This window comes from Octopus bimaculoides, chromosome 3 (genome assembly GCF_046866305.1).
Source record: "Octopus bimaculoides isolate indiv1 chromosome 3, ASM4686630v1, whole genome shotgun sequence".
NCBI lineage: Eukaryota > Metazoa > Mollusca > Cephalopoda > Octopoda > Octopodidae > Octopus > Octopus bimaculoides.
The window spans coordinates 162,126,905-162,149,200 of NC_142930.1; the positions used below are offsets into that span (position 1 = coordinate 162,126,905).

The 22,296-nt window shown below is 39.0% G+C and overlaps 1 protein-coding gene across 1 annotated transcript in view; it reads left to right on the plus strand.

Annotated features, from left to right (window-relative positions):
• Positions 1-20,952, plus strand: part of LOC106882029 (leukotriene A-4 hydrolase) — an 86,594-nt gene extending 65,642 nt beyond the window's left edge. The window contains exons 8-16 of the mRNA XM_089349904.1: positions 400-494; positions 3,503-3,617; positions 5,486-5,630; positions 6,554-6,657; positions 8,993-9,069; positions 11,048-11,198; positions 11,996-12,078; positions 16,270-16,374; positions 17,785-20,952. Coding sequence (XP_089206030.1) covers positions 400-494; positions 3,503-3,617; positions 5,486-5,630; positions 6,554-6,657; positions 8,993-9,069; positions 11,048-11,198; positions 11,996-12,078; positions 16,270-16,374; positions 17,785-17,911 — 1,002 coding nt within the window. The 3' untranslated portion in view covers positions 17,912-20,952. The remainder of the gene's footprint in view (positions 1-399; positions 495-3,502; positions 3,618-5,485; positions 5,631-6,553; positions 6,658-8,992; positions 9,070-11,047; positions 11,199-11,995; positions 12,079-16,269; positions 16,375-17,784) is intronic.
• Positions 20,953-22,296: the final 1,344 nt, after the last annotated feature.

The following is a 22,296-nucleotide window of genomic DNA, read 5'->3' on the forward strand; positions in this document are numbered from 1 at the left end:
TAAACACACCAGCATCGGTTGTCAAGCAATGCTAGGGGCACAGACACACACACACACATATATATATATATATATATATATATATATATATATATATATATATGCATATATACTATGGGCTTCTTTCAGTTTCCGTCTACCAAATCCACTCACGAGGATTTGGTCGGCCTGAGGCTATAGTAGAAGACACTTGCCCAAGGTGCCACGCAGTGGGACTGAACCCGGAACCATGTGATTGGTAAGCAAGCTACTTACCACACAGCCACTCCTGCGCCTATACAGTGTTTTTTTTTTTTGTAAAATGGTGTGTTGTGATGTAAGGGATATTTCTAGATTGTGCAGAATGATTAAATGAGTTCTGAGATTGTAAAGGTTTTTTCCATTTTTCTTTTTATTTAGGCTGGAGATAAATCACTAGCTAATGTTATTGCACATGAAATATCTCACAGTTGGACTGGCAATTTGGTCACTAATTCTACATTTGAACATTTCTGGTAAGTTCCCGAAAGAAGCTACTGAATGCTGCTTTTCTGTTTACTTCCTCCTCCTCATCATCATCATCATCGTCATCATCATCATCGTCATCACCATCATCACCATCACCATCATACTTTAACGTTCATGTTCTATGCTGACATGGAACTGGTGGTTTGACAGGATTCACTGGGTCCAAGAACTGCATCATGCTCCAGTGTCTGCTTTGACATGGTTGCTATGGCTAGCAACCAGTTTACTGCAAGTACCAGGTGGTTTTTATGTGCCAGCAGCACTGTTGAGGTTGCTATGCAGCTTGCAAGACTACAAAACCATGAGAGAGAGATTGAAGTCAGCTTTACGCTAGGAGATGAGAAGTTAAAATACGAGAAGGTTGAAATGCAGAGCTGGTTCTTGCATGGTTACTCACATTAAGTAAAAGAGGGTGGGAATGATCAGTAGGAATTGTGAAGAGATAAATAGGAGATGAGGTGTCCAGGTGGCCTATCAAGGCATGAGGCAGTTAGAAATGTGTGGGTGAGTTGGTGATTTGCAAATTGCATGGAGATGAGGAGACAGACTGCAACTGCAAAAATTGGAATGAAGGGTGAATGACCGATGTATCACAAGTTGGGGGAGATAGAGGGAAATCCATACAAAATGCAAGTATTCAGTTGACATCTCACTGGGGTTCATACTCTTGGGTAAGTTTAGAGTTTTCTTGAGTCTTGAATCTGTAAAAGAGAAACAGTAGTGTTGTGACTGAAGACACTTGCCTAAGGTGTCATGCTGTGAGAATGAACCCAGAACCATGTGGTTGGGAAGCTAACTTCTTACCACACAGCTACACCTGTACCTACCAAAGCAACACTTATGCATATTCCTTATTTCAAAATATGCATGTTAGTAACCTCATGACAGAAATGCTGGCTGAAAATGAACATAGGACAGCAAGATAAAGCATGTCTGTGTGCAACTGCAACTGCACACAGACATGGTTTATGTGCTATCAGTTTCTGCAGTGTTATCTGTTTTCTATAATGGGTGTGGCTGCATGGTTAAATGGTTTGCTTCCCAACCACATGCTCTTGCAATTTATCCCATCATGTCACACCTGGGGCAAGTGTTTTGTACTGTAGCCCCAGGTTAACCAAAGCATTGTTAGTGGATTTGGTCAATGGTAACTGAAAGAAGCCCATTGTATACATAAATATATATTATATATATATATATATATATATATATATATATATATATATATATATATATATATATATATATATATATATATATATATATATGTACATCAATTAACATGAAATTATTATGAAAGGTTTTAATATAGATTGCTTTAAAAAAAAAAGTGTGTTTCTTAGGACCAGGTGCAGTGTCCAGCTGGTTTGTATCAAAAGAATTTAACTAAGTCCAACTCATTGCTCTGAGTTGAATAAACTCTTGTGTGTTTCCACAATGCTGAAACTGTAGCCTTTGTTTGAGAGCCCTACCTTACTGTGGTACCTATTGGTGGGATTGGCCACAAACACAAGTCAATGCAAGTGACTGGATATAACTCACTGATCTTTAGATTGATTGCCCGGTACAATGAATATTTAAACTTCCTGCACTGTCATTGCATAATAAATGCAAGTTAAATTACTTACACTTCACTAGGTGTAGTTAAGTGAGAAGGATTAGTCAACCAGTAAATTGTAAACACATCATAAATTAGAATCAAATTGCTTTGACCTTACTAAGGTATTAACTGTAGAGCCTGGTACTGTGTATGTTATTAACGAGTTTGTTTATTTTTCTTGAAGATAATTACATTTTGAATGCAAGACATAAATATATATATATATTCTTGCTTTAAAAGCTTTTTAGAACAAGGCTAAATATATATTTTTTATATATTCTTTCACACATTTCTTAAAACATTGAATATTGCAAAGTCTGTAGGAAGGTGACATTTAAATGTTGTAAGGCTAATGTTATGTCAAAGCTAAAGTCACATGTTTGTTATTGGCTCAGTCTACTTAGATGTAAATGGGTATCATATAGAGTTTGTAGTGGTGGCACATAATTTTCATCGAATACTAATTTCACCATTTAAGGTATGTTTTCCATGCTGGCATGAATTGGAGGGTTTGACATGATCTGGCTAGCCACAGGGCTGCTTCTAGCTCTAATACCATTTTTGGTATGGTTTCTACAGCTGGATGCCCTTCCTAATGTGAACCACCTTACAGAGTGTTCTGGGTGCTTTTTTTTTTTTTTTTTTTTGTGCCACCAGTACTATTGAAGTTGCCAAGTGACTTGCAGGACAGGAAAAGAATAGGAAAAAGTGCCCTTTGACTAAGTATGGCTGTGTGTGTTGGTGATATTTCAGAATGGGAGGCAATTTTAAACCCAGTGTTAAGGGGTTAAATTATGATTGGGGAACACACACTGTCTGCTTTAGCAAACAAGCAGAATGGTGAGTGCATCAAATATGTCAGAAGAAATACTAGCAAAGCATTTTATCTGGCTTGCTGACAGTTCTGTTAGTTTGTTGTCTTAATTGTTGTGATTCAGTAGTAATAATCCTTTCTAAGTGAAGGCACATGGCTTAGTGGTTAGGATATTTAGCTCATGACCGTAAGGTCATGAGGTCAAAAACCAGCAGTGACATGAAAGAATAATTTTAGAAATTCATATGCAGGGTGTTGGTTGATAATTTATCAATAATTCAAAGAAGCGGGTCACTGATTTAAGACGTTTGCCAATTCCTGATCTGGAGGGAGGGGGTGAGCGGGAGAGAGATGGGTTTGATGATGAATACACTGTGACGACGACGATCAGGACGATGCTGATGATGCTATAAAATATAAATAAGTTTAACATTTTAGGAGAATAGAAAAGAACATTAAAAAGGACTTAATACTTTTGTAGTTTTACATTGTTAAAAATAAATGTAATAATTTCAAACGTAATCTATTTTGTTTTATTTGAATTTATTTAATCTTTCTTTTGTTTTTTTTATTCTTTGTAGGTTAAATGAAGGCCATACAACATTTGTAGAGAGAAAGATTTGTGCTAAGCTAGGTTGTGGGGAAACATTAAGGAATCTTTTAGGCATGATTGGAAAGAAATCCTGGTCAGATTATGTGAGTTTCCACATATTTTTTGCCCTCCATGTTATTGAATCTAATTAAAACCACTGAGATCAAAACAGACTTTTGTAAACTCCTGGTTCTGATTTTGCAGCTAAACATCAAATTCTTTCTCATTGCCTAGCCATTGCATTTTTCTGTTTTTATCTCTGTTCACATACAATTGTGTGAAAAGAAGTTTAAGTAGTTTCAGGTTCAGTCCTGCTGTGTGGCACCTTAGGCAAGTGTCTTCTACTATAGCTCCTTCGGTTATCTCCAGGCCAACCAAAGTTTTGCAAGTGGATTTGGTAGATGGAAACTGAAAACACCTGTTGTATGCATGTGTATGTGTGTATATGTTTATGCGCAGAAGCAGGTGTGTGGTAAGTAGCTTGCTTACGAACCACATGGTTCTTAGTTCAGTCCCACTGTGTGGCACCTTGGTCAAGTGTCTTCTACTATAGCCTCGGGCCGACCAAAGCCTTGTGAGTGGATTCAGTAGATGGAAACTGAAAGAAGCCTGTCGTATATATATATATATATATATATATATGTGTGTGTGTGTGTGTCTGTGTTTGTCCTCTCTAACATCGCTTGACAACCGATGCTGGTGTGTTTACATCCCCGTAACTTAGTGGTTTGGCAAAAAAGACCGATAGAATAAGTACTAGGCTTACAAAGAATAAGTCCTGGGGTCGATTTGCCCGACTAAAGGCGGTGCTCCAGCATGGCCGCAGCCAAATGACTGAAACAAGTAAAAGAGTATATGTGTATATATATATATATATATATATGTGTGTGTGTGTGCTGTGTGTTTGTGCTTCCTTATCTTGATATCACATGGTAGTTGTAAAACCAGTGTCACTATCAAATAAGCTGTATCATTTGTTTCCAACCTTCTGTGACACCCTGTTATCTCCTGTCTTAGCATGTTTGTTCTTTATCTCCACTATGACATGCCATAGCATGTCTACTACACAATGTACTAAAATGCCTGTGACTTATCTTTATTATGTCATCTCTAAACATGCCTATTACTTCTCTCTATACGTCATAATGTTAACATCTTTGTCACTTGTCTTTGTTACGTGCTATCATTGCATTTCTAAGCACAGGCATGGCTGCAAGCTGGCAGAACCGTTAGCAGGCCGGGCGAAATGCTTAGCGGTATTTCGTCTGCCGTTACGTTCTGAGTTCAAATTCTGCCGAGGTCGACTTTGCCTTTCATCCTTTCAGGGTCGATAAATTAAGTACCAGTTACGCACTTGGGTCGATGTAATCAATTTAATCTCCTTGTCTGTCCTTGTTTGTCCCCTCTATGTTTAGCCCCCTTGTGGGCAATAAAGAAATAAGAAGCTTGCTTCCCAACCTCATGGTTCAGTCCCACCGCATGGCACCTTAGGCATGTGTTTTCTACTATAGCCTTGGGCCAACCAAAGCCTTGTGAGTAGATTTGCTTGATGGAGACTGGAAGAAGCCCATTGTGTATATAAATATCTATATACATTTCTGTTTGTATCTGTGTTTGTCTACCACCACTGCTTGACAACTGGTGTTAGTCTCTTTACATCCTCGTAACTTAACGGTTCGGTAAAAGTGACCAATAGAATAAATACCAGGCTTTAAAAAAAAAACAACAACACCGGGGTTGATTAGTTCAACTAAAAGCTCTATAAGGCAGTGCCCCAGCATGGCCGCAGTCTAATGACAGAAACAAGTAAAAGATAAAAATGAAAGATTTGTTACTTTTCTCTTTTTATGATACGCTCTTACATATTTCTTCTTGCCTCTTATTCTCTCATGCCAAAACAAGTTTATCACTTATATGTATCATGTGATATCATGACTTGCCTGTCACTTGTGTCTATTCTTACTTTTGGTAGGTTAATAATCCTAACACTAAGCCTAATTTTACTCGATTGGTACCTGAACTTAAAGGAGAATCTCCTGATGATGCCTTTTCTTCTGTGCCTTATGAAAAAGGCTATGCCTTACTCTATTATTTGGAAGAACTTGTTGGTGGACCAGGTTTGTGTTTTATATATTAATTATATAATTAATCATTTTACCAACTTGGATTTCTTATCATAACATAAAGTATCCAAATAATTGATGTGTACTCAATAAGATTTCATATATATATATATATATATATATATATATATATATATATATATAATGATTTTGAAGTTTTGGCTTATTCATCATCATCAAACTGTGGTTTATCTTTAGTTCTTTCTAGCTTTAGATTTTGGCAGGTTGTTCCTTCAATGGGTAGAGTAATCTGAATGAGGTTTACGTTTGGTGTAGGTTTAGAAGGGAAGTGGCTTACTCTTTAACTTTCAAACCTGACTGAATCCTAAACAGTAACAAAATTCATCTATCAAACCTGAATGACTCTCCACCATATCTTTTTTTTCAAGCACATATCTCCTTGTGTTCTTTTCTATTTTCCTCCTTTCCTATGTAACCATTTCTCCTGTCTACCAACACCACATTTAATCTTCCTTCACATTATTCCATCTGCCAAAGGAACACCCTGCCAAAACCCATATAAAACCAGAATGAGTCAAAGTAAACCACATTATTACGATAGTGAGCAAGCCAAGTACTGAGTAATCCTTCAGTTAATTTTTTTTTAAAGATGACCCTCACTGAGAACATATAGTCTTTATGTAAGATTTCAAGAGCTGAATCTTTTTTTAGAAAAATATTAAATCTATTTTATATTGTAATCTAAATTAAATGTAATTTACCATTACTTTTATGGATTGGCAGAATCCTAAGCGCATTGGACAAAATACCGTTAGGCATTTAGTTATAGCTTTTGTGTTCAGTTTCTTCTGAGGATTGATAAAATAAAGTTTGCGAGCTAAAATTTGATTTCCTATTTCTATAATACATCCTAGATATGAATAAAAGTCTAAGACTATTCTCTTTCACTTCCACAGAGGTTTTTGAACCATTTTTAAAAGCTTACATTGAACATTTCAAGTATCATTCAATTAACTCTCACCAATGGAAAGAATTCCTCTTGTCTTACTTTACAGAAAAGGTAAATATATATTTATTTATATTCTACCATCTTAAAAAGAATTATGTTGACATTCTTGTTATTGGATATTGCTGTTGTTGACCAGTGATAATTTGAACCGAGATCCAGGTTACCACTGATCAAGTAGACTTATGATCAAAGATACCAGTTGTAACTGTCATTCTAACCTTTCTTTAGAATGGCTGCACTGACTTCAGTGCTTGGGTGCCAACAGGTAGTACACTTGTGGTTACATAACCAAGATTCGATCTTGATCCTCCAGTTTTCTTTCTTGTGTTAGAGTAAACATGGTTGCTCTGCTGACCGTGTACACCAAGGAAGGATAGAGATCAGTGATCCAATTTCTCTGGTTTAAAAGTGTGTTGGGCTGAAATTCATTGTAGGCTTTCAGTACAATATGTAGACAGTGGTCTACCTTTTAGAAGTGGGTATGAGTTGATCACAAAGTTCATAAAAAGTCAGACAAGCATGAAGAATGAAGAGGGAGTAGAATGTCCATTAATATTCCTCGCACTTACCATTGTGTTGTTGCCTTTATTGAACTCATAAAGCAAAATGTGCCAAATATGCTCCTTTAGTTTACTTCCATTATAGTTTTGAAAAAATAACTGTTAAAATTAAACTGCACTCTTCAAAACTTGCACTAAGAATAAGGACAAGGTAGAATTACTATCTGCTTTTATAAAAAGTTGATGCAGGTAGTTTATCCCGTCCCCTTCTGACTTTTAGTTCATGCAATTGAAAAAACTGCATTATATATATGGGATGACCCAATATATATATTTATATACACATGTCAGGTTTCCACACAATTTCTGTTTACCAAATACATTCACAAGGCATAGGTCAACCTGGAGCTATAGTAAAAGACACTTGCCCAAGATGCCACACGATGGGATTGAACCTGAAACAACATGATTGCAGAGTGATCTTCTTAATCACACACCCATGCTTGTAGTCTAGTTTTTCTTCAAAATATATCTTATCAGGAACAGCTGTTGTCAGATGAAAGTAGTGGACACTTTGGTACAAGAACACAAGTTCAATTATTGCTTTTGACATCAAGTTTTCTCATTAGAAATGAATATATTAATTAGCTTTTCTCAGTCTGCTAAGCTAATCACAGGTACACTTGTTATTACTTCACTGGTCATTAAATAAAGTTGGTTTCAATTATGATGATTTCAGTTGTTTGATTAACTGAACTTTTCATTGAATTATATCAACTTTCCATTGAATTATATTCCAAGTGGCTGAGTATTCCACTGACACCTGTACTCTTAATGTAATCCTCAAGTAGACTTGGTGAAAAACTGTCACAAGGCTGGAATTACATTTGACAGGCTTCTACCAAAGCTTAGAAAGAAGCCCTAGCTTCTCTCTAAACTTTGGGTTATAGGCTAATACAAGGTTGTGTTAGCCTATAACCCAAATCCATAGTAAAAGACAATATGGAAGGAATATGACTCAACATGGCGATGATGCATTGTATGGGGGGAACCTACTGAGATTGGCAAGGAATGAATTTTAGTCTCATCCGTTCTAATGTTAACTTGAATGACAAGCCAAGTGCAAATAAGTGTGTGTAAAAGGTAGCTGCTGCCATATGCAGGCAGCATTTATGTATTAATAGAGACAAAATGTAAATAAAGAAAACGAGTTTTACTTTGTCATATTTACCTGTTGTTCTGTTAACTCATTATGTTTAAACCTGACCAGATTAAAATCTTTTGCTAAACTAATAACTTTCCAAATTTGTACTATTTTGCCATGTTATCAACTTCCTTAACCAAGTTTGTGTCCAATAACAACTTTGCCACACAGCCATCGTCATCAGCCCACCATCTTCACTTCATTATAATCATCGCTCTACTATCTTCACCACTCCACCATAATCATCATTCTGCCATCTTCATCACTCCACCTTCTCCATTACTCTGTCATCTCTATCACTCCATCATCTCCATCACTCTGTCAACTCCATCACTCAGTTATTTCCATCATTCCACCTTAATCATCAGTCTACCATCTTCACTTTTCCACCATTATCACTACTCTGCTATATTCATCACTCTTCCATCATAATCACCACTCCATCACTCTTCCATCATCTCAAACTATTGATGTTGTTCCTGAACCTGTATGCCAGCCATGTATCTGTTGTGATTTAATTGATGGGTAAAAGGATTTGCCCAGCAAGTCTATGGTTCAAATCCAACCAGTGAATCTGTCGGTTTTTTTTTTGTGTTTTTTTTTCTTTTTTTCAATCATTGTTTATAATACCTTCTATCACGATGTCTTCATGATTCCTACATTTTCAATCTGTTTAATGAAGGGCAAAGGCAGTGCTTTAAGGAGAGTGAACTGGAATGACTGGTTCTTTGAGACTGGAATGCCAGCAGTACCTATATCGTAAGTATTTCTTACATTAACCTTCACGGTTTCTTCTCTGCAGAATTGGTCAGGCAATGGACAAAGTAATTTATGGTAGTTTACATCTCTTCATGTCCTGAGTTCAAATCCTACCCACGCTTTCTTTGTTTTTCATGTTTCTGAAATTATTGAAATAAGATTTAGAGTCAAAGCAATGTGTGTGTGTGTGCCCCAGCATGGCCAGAGTTAAGTGACTGAAGATAGTAACAGTAAAATGAAATAATCAGTTCCTGTTCAAATTTTAATGCCTTGTTTCCGAGACAGATCCAGATATTAACAAGTTAAGATTGTGTTATGTAGCCTAGAATTTTGGTGGTTGTTGTTGGTCAGCCCTTGATCAATGGCATTGCAACTGTGACCATCCTATTTCTTTCCTGGATGTAGGGTAATGACTAAACTATTTATTTATTTATGCACCCTTTTAAAGCCTAACCAGGCTCATGGGTCTAGTTCCCCGGTTTCTATGGCGTATATGTCCCCCCCCCCCCAGCTGGACGGGACGCCAGTCCACCGCAGCGTTACTCAAGAAACAGGAAGAAAGAGTGAGAGAAAGTTGGGGCAAAAGAGTACAACAGGGGTCGCCACCACCCCCTGCCGGAGCCTTGTAGAGCTTTTAGGTGTTTTCGCTCAATAAACACACACAACACCCGGTCTGGCAATCGAAACCGCAATCCTCCGACCGTGAGTCCGCTGCCCTAACCACTGGGCCATTGCACCTCCAATGACTAAACTATTTTCAGCATAATTGCTGGCCCTATACCTAAATTAGAAACAGTTATTGTTATTATTATTATTATTATTATTATTATTATTATTATTATTATTAAGAAGGTGGCAAGCTGCAGAATTGTAAGCTTGCTGGATGAAATGCTTAGCAGTATTTCATCTGCTGCTACGTTCTAAGTTCAAATTCCACTGAGGTCGATTTTGCCTTTCATCCTTTCGGGGTCAGTTAAATAAGTACCGGTTATGCACTGGAGTCAATGTAATCGATTTAATCCCCTCCCGCAAGCTGCCCTTGTGGCAGAAATTTGAAACCATCATCATTATTATTATGAAGAAGATGTCAAGCTGGCAGAATCGTTAGCATGCTGGACAAAATGCTTAGTGGTATTTCGCCCATCGCTATGTTCTGAGTTCAAATTCCACCGAGGTCGACTTTGCCTTTCATCCTTTCGGGCTCGATAAATAAAGTACCAGTGGAGTACTGGGGTCGATGTAATCGACTTAACCCCTCCCCCAAAATTTCAGGCCTTGTATCTATAACAGAAAGGATTATTATTCTTAAGGTGGTGAGCTGGTGGAAGCATTAGCTTGCCAGGTGAAATGCTCAATAGTATTTCATCCATCTTAGAGTTCTAAGTTCAAATTCCACTGAGGTCAATTTCATCTTTCTTCCATTTGTGGTCAATAAAATACGTACAAGTTGAGCACTGGGTCGTTGTAATCAACTAGCCCTACCCATCTGAAATTTCCGGCCTTCTGCCTATAATAGAAAGAATTATCATTATTATTATTATTATTATTATTATTATTAAGGCGACGAGCTGGCAGAATCGTTAGCACGCAGGACGAAATGCTTAGCGGTATTTCATCTGTCTTTACGTTCTGAGTTCAAAGTCCGCCGAGGTCAGCTTTGCCTTTCATCCTTTCAGGGTTGATAAATGAAGTACTGGTTGCGTACTGGGGTCGACCTAATCGACTGCCCCTCCCCCGCTCCCCAAGAATTTCAGGCCTTGTGTGTAGAGTAGAAAAGAATATTTCTGTCATCATTAATAATGATTATTATTATTATTATTTTTCAGTAGTTTTATTTTTATAACGTGCTTTCACTTCACTACCGAGCGCAGCTCTGTGCGCCTTGGGTATGTGCTGTGGTTTGCTGTGGTGCTCTTATGTTTACTGTATTGAAAGTGTTTTATTATTATTATTATTATCATCATCATCACGTTGTTAGATATCAGTCATGCCTTGCTAATGCTTGCCAGCAACTGAGTGAAAGATGGTGTTCAACTGGAGACAGTAACTTTGGACAGTTCTCTTCAGCAGATCTTGACCAATTCTCAACTCCACAGAAGCTGGAATTCCTCAACCAGTTGATGGAACAGGTAAATCTTGAAAAATTCAGACTCTTTATCCTCTCCTCTTCCCTTTCCTCCCTCTTCCCCCTTTCCCTCCTCCTCTCCCTCCATTTCTCCTTTCTTCTTCCTCCCCTTCTTTCCTCTTCCCCTTCCCTTCTCTCTGCCTCCTCTTTACTCTTCCTTTCTCCCTTCTCTCCCTCCTTCCTTTACTCTTTCTTTTCCCTTCTCTCTCTCTCCTTCACTTCCCCTTCTCTCTCCCCATTCCTTTCCCCACCCCTTCTCCTCGTCCTTCTACTCTCCTCCCCTTCTTCATGGCTTTTGTTTCAAACATGAACTTAAACATCATTCATCATAAAATGCCAAAAATTGGTGGAACCATTCGAGTGTAGGGCAAAAAGCTTTGCAGTATTTGTTCTGGCTTTCAGTATTTACTGAGTTCGAATCCTCACTCACTATTTCCCACTACCACCAAACCCCTTCTGTGCATTCGACTCTTTCTCCTCCTTCCATCACCCCCTACAATGTCTTTATCCACGCCAATCCATACCAACTTGACCACAATTCCATCTCTGGAACTTCCTTTCGGACAGTGTCCTGATGAGCCATAAAAGGTAACAGCATATGAAGGCCATGGGCTTGTCCTCATTTGCTTACATTTATTATAAGAAAATCATCACACTTACCAGAACCGCCATCACTAGCATCATCATCATCATCATCATCATCATCATCATCCTCATCATAACCAACAGTAGCCTACGCTTTTACAGAGACCTTAAGATTTTGAAATGTCCAGTATAATGTGCTCTCTCTTTCTCTCACAGGACCCCTTTAGTTTGACCAAGATTGCTCATATGGAATCGGCATATCACTTATTTTCTCAGGGAAATTCAGAGATTCTGTTTCGGTAAGTATATATACATAAATGCATTTTCTCAATTTCCACAAACAGTTGCATATTTATATATAATAATAATAATCCGCTTCCGCTATCTGGGCGACCAAGTTAGTAGTGGGGGTGGGTGCGCTGAAAGTGTAGCTGCTAGAATAAGAATAGCCTGGGCAAAGTTTAGAGAGCTCTTACCCCTGCTGGCGACAAAGGGACTCTCACTCAGAGTAAAAGGCAGACTGTATGACGCATGCGTACGAACAACCATGCTACATGGCAGTGAAACATGGGCTGTAACTGCTGAGGACATACGTAAGCTCGCAAGGAATGAAGCCAGTATGCTCCGTTGGATGTGTAATGTCAATGTGAATACCCGTCAGAGTGTAAGTATCTTGAGAGAAAAGCTGAACATTAGAAGCATCAGTTGTGGCGTGCAAGAGAGACGATTGCGCTGGTATGGACATGTGGTGAGAATGGAGGAGGATAGCTGCGTGAAAAAGTGCCACACCCTAACAGTTGAGGGAACCCGTGGAAGAGGTAGGCCCAGGAAGACCTGGGCTGAGGTGGTGAGGCAAGACCTTCGTACATTGGGCCTCACCGAGGCGATGACTACTGACCGAGACCTTTGGAAATGGGCTGTGCGTGAGAAGACCCGGCAAGCCAAGTAAGATCGTTGCCAGTGCCCCTGGACTGGTTCTTGTGCGGGTGGCACATGAGATGCACCATTTTGAGCGTGGCCGTTGCCAGTACCGCCTGACTGGTTCCTGTAGGATTTTCGAGCGAGATCGTTGCCAGTGCCCCTGGACTGGCTTGTGCGGGTGGCACATAAAAGACACCATTTCGAGCGTGGCCGTTTTCGTGCGGGTGACACGTAAAAGCACCCACTACACTCTCTGAGTGGTTGGCGTTAGGAAGGGCATCCAGCTGTAGAAACTCTGCCAAATCAGACTGGAGCCTGGTGTTGCCATCCGGTTTCACCAGTCCTCAGTCAAATCGTCCAACCCATGCTAGCATGGAAAGCGGACGTTAAACGATGATGATGATGATGATGATGATGATGATGATGATACATACATATATATATATATATATATATATCTGTGTGTGTGTGTGTGGAGGCACAATGGCCCAGTGGTTGGGGCAGTGGATTCGCGGTTTCAATTCCCAGACCGGGCGTTGTGTGTGTTTATTGAGCGAAAACACCTAAAAGCTCCACGAGGCTCCGGCAGGGGGTTGTGGCGACCTCTGTTGTACTCTTTTGCCCCAATTTTCTCTCAGTTTCTTGAGTAACGCTGCGATGAACTGGCGTCCCATCCAGCTGGGGGGAACACATATGCCATAGAAACCGGGCCCATGAGCCTGGTTAGGCTTTAAAAGTGCGCGTAAATAAATAAATAATATATATATATACACATACAATATTAAGGATTCTGGAGGGAGCCAGGTCCTCAAATGATATGCACCAGGTTGAGTTGAATCAACCTTTAAGCACCATCCTTAGTCGAATAAATATACAGGGTACTGAAGTACACCCAGAAAAATATCCAGGTTGTGCACACAGAGATTTTAACCCATACAAGTATTTAATGCCTAATTCACGTTGTGTTAATCCAAAATACATGTTGTGTTGATCACATGGTGTTTGCTATACTCTAGGATGTCCAATGGGTTGTGAATCCCTTTGGGTGTATTATATATATATATATATATATATATTTTTTTTTTTATATATGACGTTGACCACTAACGTGGACATTCAATGTGCTAGAAATAGATCACATCTTGTGTATATAAAAATGTACTTTAATCCCCTGAGATTGCAGATACTATTTCTGAATCTCTTTGATTCTTTAAATGTGCTAGCTTCCTGGTAATTAATCGATATTAATTAATATATGATTTTTTGCCATATTTTTTAATAATATATATATATATATATGTAGATAGATAGATAGATAGATAGATAGAAAAGGTGGCGAGCTGGCAGAAACGTTGGCACGCCAGGCGAAATGCTTAGTGGTATTTCATCTGTCTTTACGTTCTGAGTTCAAATTCCACCGAGGTCGACTTTGCCTTTCATCCTTTCGGGGTTGATAAATTAAGTACCAGTTGCGCACTGGGGTCGATGTAATCAAATTAATCCCTTTGTCTGTCCTTCTTTGTCACCTCTATGTTTAGCCCCTTGTGGGCAATAAAGAAATAAGATAGACAGATAGATAGATACAGGTATATCTACAATATTAAGGGCATAGGAAGGTGGGGAGCTGGCAGAAACATTAGCACGCCGGGCGAAATGCTTAGCAGTATTTCGTCTGTCTTTGCATTCTGAGTTCAAATTCTGTCGAGGTCGACATTGCTTTTCAGGATCGATAAATTAAGTACCAGTTGCATACTGGGGAGTCGTTCTAATCGACTGACTCCCTCCCCAAAAATTTTGGGCCTTGTGTCTAGAGTAGAAAAGAATATTAAGGGTGTGGCTTTATGGTAACAAGCTTGCTTCCTAACCATATGGTTCTTGGTGCAATCCACTGCATGGCATCTTGGGCTGATCTAAGTCTTGTGAGTAGATTTGTAGATGGAAACTGAAAGAAGCTTGTCATGTGTATATCTGTTTATGTGTCTGTGTATGTAACACTGATTGACAACCAATGCTGGTTTGTTTCTGTCCCAGCAACTTAGCAGATAGAATAAGTACCATCATCATCATCATCATCATCGTTTAACGTCCGCCTTCCATGCTAGCATGGGTTGGACGATTTGACTGAGGACTGGTGAAACCGGATGGCAACACCAGGCTCCAGTCTGATTTGGCAGAGTTTCTACAGCTGGATGCCCTTCCTAACGCCAACCACTCAGAGAGTGTAGTGGGTGCTTTTACGTGTCACCCGCACGAAAACGGCCACGCTCGAAATGGTGTCTTTTATGTGCCACCCGCACAAGCCAGTCCAGGGGCACTGGCAACGATCTCGCTCGAAAATCCTACAGGAGCCAGTCAGGCGGTACTGGCAACGGCCACGCTCAAAATGGTGCATCTCATGTGCCACCCGCACAAGAACCAGTCCAGGGGCACTGGCAACGATCTTACTTGGCTTGCCGGGTCTTCTCACGCACAGCCCATTTCCAAAGGTCTCGGTCCGTAGTCATCGCCTCGGTGAGGCCCAATGTACGAAGGTCTTGCCTCACCACCTCAGCCCAGGTCTTCCTGGGCCTACCTCTTCCACGGGTTCCCTCAACTGTTAGGGTGCTTTAAAAAAAAACAACTTGGGTCGATTTGTTTGACTAAACCTTACAAAGCAGTGTTCCAGCATGGCCACTGTCCAATGACTGAAAGAAGTAAAAAAAACCCCAAAAGATATGCAGTGGGTGGGTGGGTGGGTGGGTGTTTATATCTGCAATCACAAAAGTTGCAGCAAAAGTGTGTGGTGTTGCTGTTGACATTTCTCTTGTGAACAAATCACTTGCTCCCTTCAAAAGATCCCTTACTTGAAAAACTGTGAAAGGTTAGTGACATGAAGAGCATCTGGCTGTAAATCAGTACCTTAATAGCATAATTGTCCAATCTATGCATGCATTTAAAAGCAGGCATAAAACAGATGAACAAATGTCTTTTTTGTTGAGTGGTGAGAAAGACACAAAAACTTGAAGGAGGAAGACAGGGTTAGGAGAAATGAACTTATGTAGAGGTGGCACACAGAGGCCATTGGAATCATCATCATCATCATTATTTAACGTCCGCTTTCCATGCTAGCATGGGTTGGACGATTTGACTGAGGACTGGTGAACCAGATGGCTGCACCAGGCTCCAATCTGATCTGGCAGAGTTTCTACAGCTGGATACCCTTTCTAACACCAACCACTCTGAGAGTGTAGAGGGTGCTTTTACGTGCCACCAGCACGAGGGCCAGTCAGGTGGTACTGGCAACGGCCACGCTCAAAAGGGTGTTTTTTACGTGCCACCTGCACAGGAGCCATTCCAGCAGCACTGGCAATGACCTCGCTCGAATGATTTTCTAACGTGCCACTGGCACAAGTGCCAGTAAGGCAAGGGACAGAAAGACAAGACAGCATGGTTGATATCCTTTTGTGAATTTTAAAATTTTTACCTTGTTTTATTTTTTGTGGTTGTATTTTCAGCCTTGTTTAGTACCTGTGTGTATTTTAGTTCTTAACGTTTGTTTTCTCTTGTGATCTTTATTTTCAAACATCCAGGTGGTTGAGACTTTGTCTGCGAGCTAAATGGAGCAAGTGCATTCCTCATGCTGTTAGCTTCATTAATAAACAAGGCCGGTTGAAATTTCTCCTACCAATATACGAGTAAATATCACTTTATTTCTCTTCCTCTCTGTCTCTCTTACAGCTCCTCCCTTTTTCCCTCTTAAATTTCTCTCTCTCTCCTCTTTATCATAAGCCAGTGGAGATAACTTATCATTCGCTCTGCAATCATTATTTAATCCTTTAGCATTCCTTTTCTTGTACTGACAGCAGGAAGAGTGATGGGGTGGTGGTGGGAAGAACCAAAGAGCCAGGTGTGAGGCAACTTTGTGGGTGAGAGGTAGCTGCTGCAGTCTCAACAGTGAGACAGAAGGATGGTGAGGTGTCTTCGGTGAAAGCAGTGGGTGTCTTTGTCCCCTCCAGTCTTTTGTCATCATCGTCTCTCTCCCTGCTGTTTCCAATTTCCCACCTCGTGTAGGTGGCTGTCATAATGCAATAACACTCTGCAACGAAGATGCTGGCGACAGATGGGGTAATCCCTTCATTTGAGGGGCCTCACTGTAGAAGTATGTGACTTAGTGGTTAGGGTGTTGGTTGTAGGTGCAACTGGCACCCGGCCCAAATACCTGTGAGAGGAATGCAAGTTTGCAACAGAATGAAATGCTCTAAAATCTCCCAAGTACCAAGTGGCCATCTTGTTAAGCTACAGGCCAATTCTAACCATGACTATGCTGTCATCATCATCATCATCCTTAAACACCCATTGTCCATGCTGTCATAGGTTGGACAGATTGACAAGATCTGGTGAGCTGCAAGGCTGCATTGTGCTCCATGTTAGCTTTGACATGGTTTTTGGATGCCTTTCCTAACACCAACCACTTTACAGTGAGTACTGGATGCTTTTTTCTTTTGCCACCTGTATTGATGCTGTTGCCAGGTAATTTGCAAAATAAGAAAGAACAAGAAAAGGAAAGAGAAGGAAGAAGTCCCCCAGTGGGCTAAGTGACAGGAATATTTAATAGGGTCAGAGATGGCGTTGTTCCATGACAAGCAGAGGGATCTTGCTCTAGAGAATATACATTGCTACTCTGCATTATCAAGGGTTGTTTCTTTTAATATACGTAAATAGCACCATTTGAGCGTGATCGTTACCAGCTTCGCCTTCCTGGCACATGAAAAGACATTCGAGCGAGATGGTTGACAGTGTCGCTGGACTGCTCCTGTGCAGGTGGCATGTAAAATACACCATTTGTGCCGGTGGCACGTAAAAGCATCCACTACACTCTCGGAGTGGTTGGCGTTAGGAAGGGCATCCAGCTGTAGAAACTCTGCCAAATCAGATAGGAGCCTGGTGCAGCTTTCTGGTTCACCAGTCCTCAGTCAAATCGTCCGACCCATGCTAGCATGGAAAGCGGACGTTAAACGATGATGATGATGATACTATTCAGACAGAAGATCTATGTTTTGTTATGAAATTTATCTAATTATCTCTCTTCTTTGTCTCGTTTACAGACTTCTTTATCAGTGGGAAGACACCAAAGAATTAGCAATTGCTAATTTCCAAGAACACAAAGAGGAGATGCACAATTTAGCTGTTACAAAGATTTCTAAAATTTTGAAACTTACATACTTATTATAAAATCCTGTTTTTCCCTTTGATTTGTTTTCCATGGCAAATTTTTTGTTTTACTTTATCAGATTCCTGTTTTAAAAAGTTCATTCTGAAATAGAAAAATCCCTCAAGGTTTAATGGAAATACTAAAGAAAATTTTTTATAACTTTAATTATAATTTCAATGATACTATTTTTGCGTAAAGACCTCAGAATTGTTTTTTAACACCCATGGCATTTTTAAAGAATCCCAATAATTAGCAATAACAAAGAAGCAGCCACCATTTGTTTTAATTCCTGAAACAGCTTTCATCTAGTGTTTCAAGACCTCACAAAGTATAAGAGGTGCTCCAGTATGTTGAGAACTATAGAGAATTTTCTTCAAATTGATATGTAATCCAATAACATTAGAAGCTGCTTGCTTCTGCAGAAATCCTATGGATAGCAGAGGTCTTATTTTTGACTAGAATGATTGGTAAGCTGCATGATTCCACAATATGTCTAAAACATAATGCCTATATAACAAATGATTAGTATATTTTTATATGAGGCAAGCACTGTGGTACAGTGGTAATGTCACAAATCTGCAACTCCATTGTGCTTTTTCTACCTTTTTTTTTTTATATGGTATCAATATGACAACACAATTTCTCTTTTTATTCCTCTCCACTCTCTTTAAGGCTTCGTATCTGTATAATATATTGCTATATTTCATACATAAACAAATGGTGAATTGGGAAAAATAAGGTCGTTGATCTTACTTTATGTATATCTTGTGCGTACAATTAGATGTACAACTGCAACTGATGAATTTAGAGCTCGATGTACAGTATCATCGTCCAGTCTACAATCAGTGTAGTGGTGTGGTTACTGCTGTACTTAGCAGTATTACCAATTATGATATACAGAGCAAATGTGTCATAATTTATCATACATTCACTCTGTTTGTCCTTTATATGTTATTGTAAATTGGTGACCACCACTACTGATGCCATACAACCTAATTTTATGTACTGATATTGATGTTTGTCTACACACACACATACACATATAATGGGGATTATGTATCTCTTAACAATTTCCTCGATTGGTGATAACATTCAGGAGTTATTCTCTCCTTAGCTTAAAACTTTTTTTCCCTGCAATTTTTTGCCTCAGCTGTAATTAAAGATTAAATTTTTCATAACCTAAAATGTTATTTCCATATCGGATACGAAAATGGAATATTTTTTCTATGATTTTTTACAGTTTTTTTTTTTTTTTTTACAAAGAAATTTACACTTGGCTATATCTTTTTTTTTTTAATGTTTAATCACATAGTAAGTGTTTTGGTATGCTATCTAAGCTTTAAGACATGTATTTAAAATATAATGATATATCTTCTTTGTACTCATACTGGAATTGGAGATGACAAAATTTTATATAAATCAGATGTACTGGGAGTGTTGTTATGACTAAATTATTGTCTTTTAAATGGAGAAGAGCACATTTTAAGAAATTCAAACTATTTTTATATGCATATATATATATATATATATTTACATTGTTTTTCTCTTACAATACATTCCAGTATATTCTATTAAGTATTCTGCCGAAAATGCCTTTCACACTCTTGCTTAAACTTTGTGTATGATATATGTATATAGCATGCACCCTTTGAAGGCTTCCAAACAGAAATTTTAATTAAAAAAAAACACACATATCTTACTCACAGGTTAATATATTTTGTTTTACATCCATTTTGAAGGTGGGAAATTGGAAGTGTCATTAGAGTGTTGGGTAGAATGAATGCCTTGATGTATTTGTTCTGAGTTCAAATCCTGCCATGGTCGACTTTGCCTTTCCTCCTTTCAGTGGGTGGGGGGGTTGATAAACGTGTACCAATGCAGGGCAGTGACTTGATGGAATTGTCAGAGCGTCAGACAGGACCGATTGCAGTGTTTCAGCTCTGTGCATTCTAAGTTCAAATCCTGGCCCTGTCATCTAAAAACAGTGGCATTTCTGTCAGGTGTTGTGACCAACAGATTAATTTGAAAAATAATCAATGGAAATGTAATTTCCTTGATTTAATTAGAACAGCAATAACCACCTCCACCACCAATACTACCACATCCATTATCCTATGCTAGCATGGGTAGGATGGTTTTGTACATTTAAACATTTTTATATTATTTGAGAACATGATTTTTATAGTTGTTATATGTTCTCACAATGTTAGAACATCTTGATTGGTCGGGCAACATAATTATGTCTTCATTTAATATCATCAACTGCATTGGCTATAACGAAGTCAGAGCTCTCAGCCATGTAGTCAGTAGCTTAGCATTATATAACCACCTCCACCACTACCAACACCTATACTACTAATTACTATATTTTAATAAATTCACTTACAAATGCAACATCCGCAGAGATAAGACAGTAGCCATCACAGTTAACAAAACAAAAGTACATAAAACAACTCTGATTCTGTATGTTATTTTTCTAAGTCCTTCTCGATAATAAACTGAACTTCTCACTGTATTCTGATGAAGAATCCACATATATGTTGTTTTAATTATATAGAGTAATAAAACAATTGTTAATTGTTGCTTTTATCTTCCTCATTACCAACATCATATCAGGGTTTTTTTACCATATATCACACAAAGACATCATCTTATCGAGATATATGTATTATTTCAATAAGTCTGACAAGAATATGTTATCAATAAATTCATGTCTGAAACTGAAAATTAAAAGGCATAATTTTGATATCAATTTTTTTTAAAAAGTATAAATTCTAAGCCCCAATTTCTAATTAATCTTGTTTGTGTATTTAATTAAAATAAGAGTTCAAAGATTTAAAACTGAAAATTTAATGCTGGTCTAAAAGCTTTTTAAAATAATATCAGAATGTAAGTTTAGAAAAAAAATAATTCTTATTAAAAATATTCTTAGCATGTCTTTTTAATAGTTGAATGATTTCCCTTTCTTATTTCCTGTTTAATTCCAAACTTTGCAGATTTCCAAATTTTGGTTATTGTAGTTAATGTTATGAGAAATAAATTTGTTTTGCTTGTTATTTTATACATTTTTTATTTATTAATTTCTTTTCTTAATATTTTTTTTTTTATTTTACTAAGTTTCAGTTTTATATCATTTGGCCTAATAAGTGTTCGTATAGCTATGTGATTAAGAAGTTTGCTGTCTAACCACATGGTTTCGGGTTCAGTCCCACTGTATGACACCTTGGGCAGGTTTTGTCTACTGTAGCCCTGGACTAACTAAAAGCTTTGTGAGTGGATTTGTTTGTTATCATCGTTGTTTAACATCCGCTTTCCATGCTGGCATGGGTTGAACGGTTTGACTGAGGGCTGGCAAGCCAAGCTCCAATCTGATTTGACAGAGTTTCTACAGCTGGATGCCTTTCCTAATGCCAGCCACTCTGAGAATGTATTGGGTGCTCTTTATGTGGTACAGGAGCCAGTCAGGTGGCACTGGCGTTGACCACGCTTGAATGGTGCTTTTTATGTGCCAGTCATGCGGAACTGGCATCGGCCATGCTCAAATGGTGCTTTGGTAGACAGAAACTGAAAGAAGCCCTCTGTATGTGTGTGTATGTATGTATGCATATACATCATCATGGCGTTAGGAAGGGCATCCAGCTGTAGAAACTCTGCCAAATTTAGATTGGAGCCTGGTGTTGCCATCCGGTTTCACCAGTCCTCAGTCAAATCGTCCAACCCATGCTAGCATGGAAAGCGGACGTTTAACGATGATGATGATGATATCATTGGACACCAAACTCCACTTGCGAAGACCTATTGAGGTAAGTGAAATCGAAATCGAGTTAAATTGGACACTAAACTCCACTTGCGAAGACTTGTTGAGGCAAGTGAAATCGAAATAGAGTTAAATTCGACGACTGGCACCCATGCCAACATCGTCTCCTTCATTGGGACACAAAACTCAGATTGCGAAGACTTATTGGGGCAAGCGAAATCGAAATCGTGATGGCACCTGTGCCCAGTGTCGCCTTTCTGGCACTTGTGCCCGCGGCATGTGTAAGGACTTTCGAACGAGATCGTTGCCAGTTCCCCTAGACTGGCTCTTGTGCGGGTGGCACCATTTTGAGCGTGACCGTTGCCAGTACCGCCTGACTGGCCTTCGTAGGATTTTCGAGCGAGATCGTTGCTAGTGCCCCTGGACTGGCTCTTGTGCGGGTGGCACATAATATACACCATTTTGAGCGTGGCCATTGCCAGTACCGCCTGACTGGACTTCGTGCGGGTGACACGTAAAAGCACCCACTACACTCTCTGAGTGGTTGGCGTTAGGAAGGGCATCCAGCTGTAGAAACTCTGCCAAATCAGATTGGAGCCTGGTGTAGCCATCTGTTTCGCCAGTCCTCAGTCAAATCGTCCAACTCAT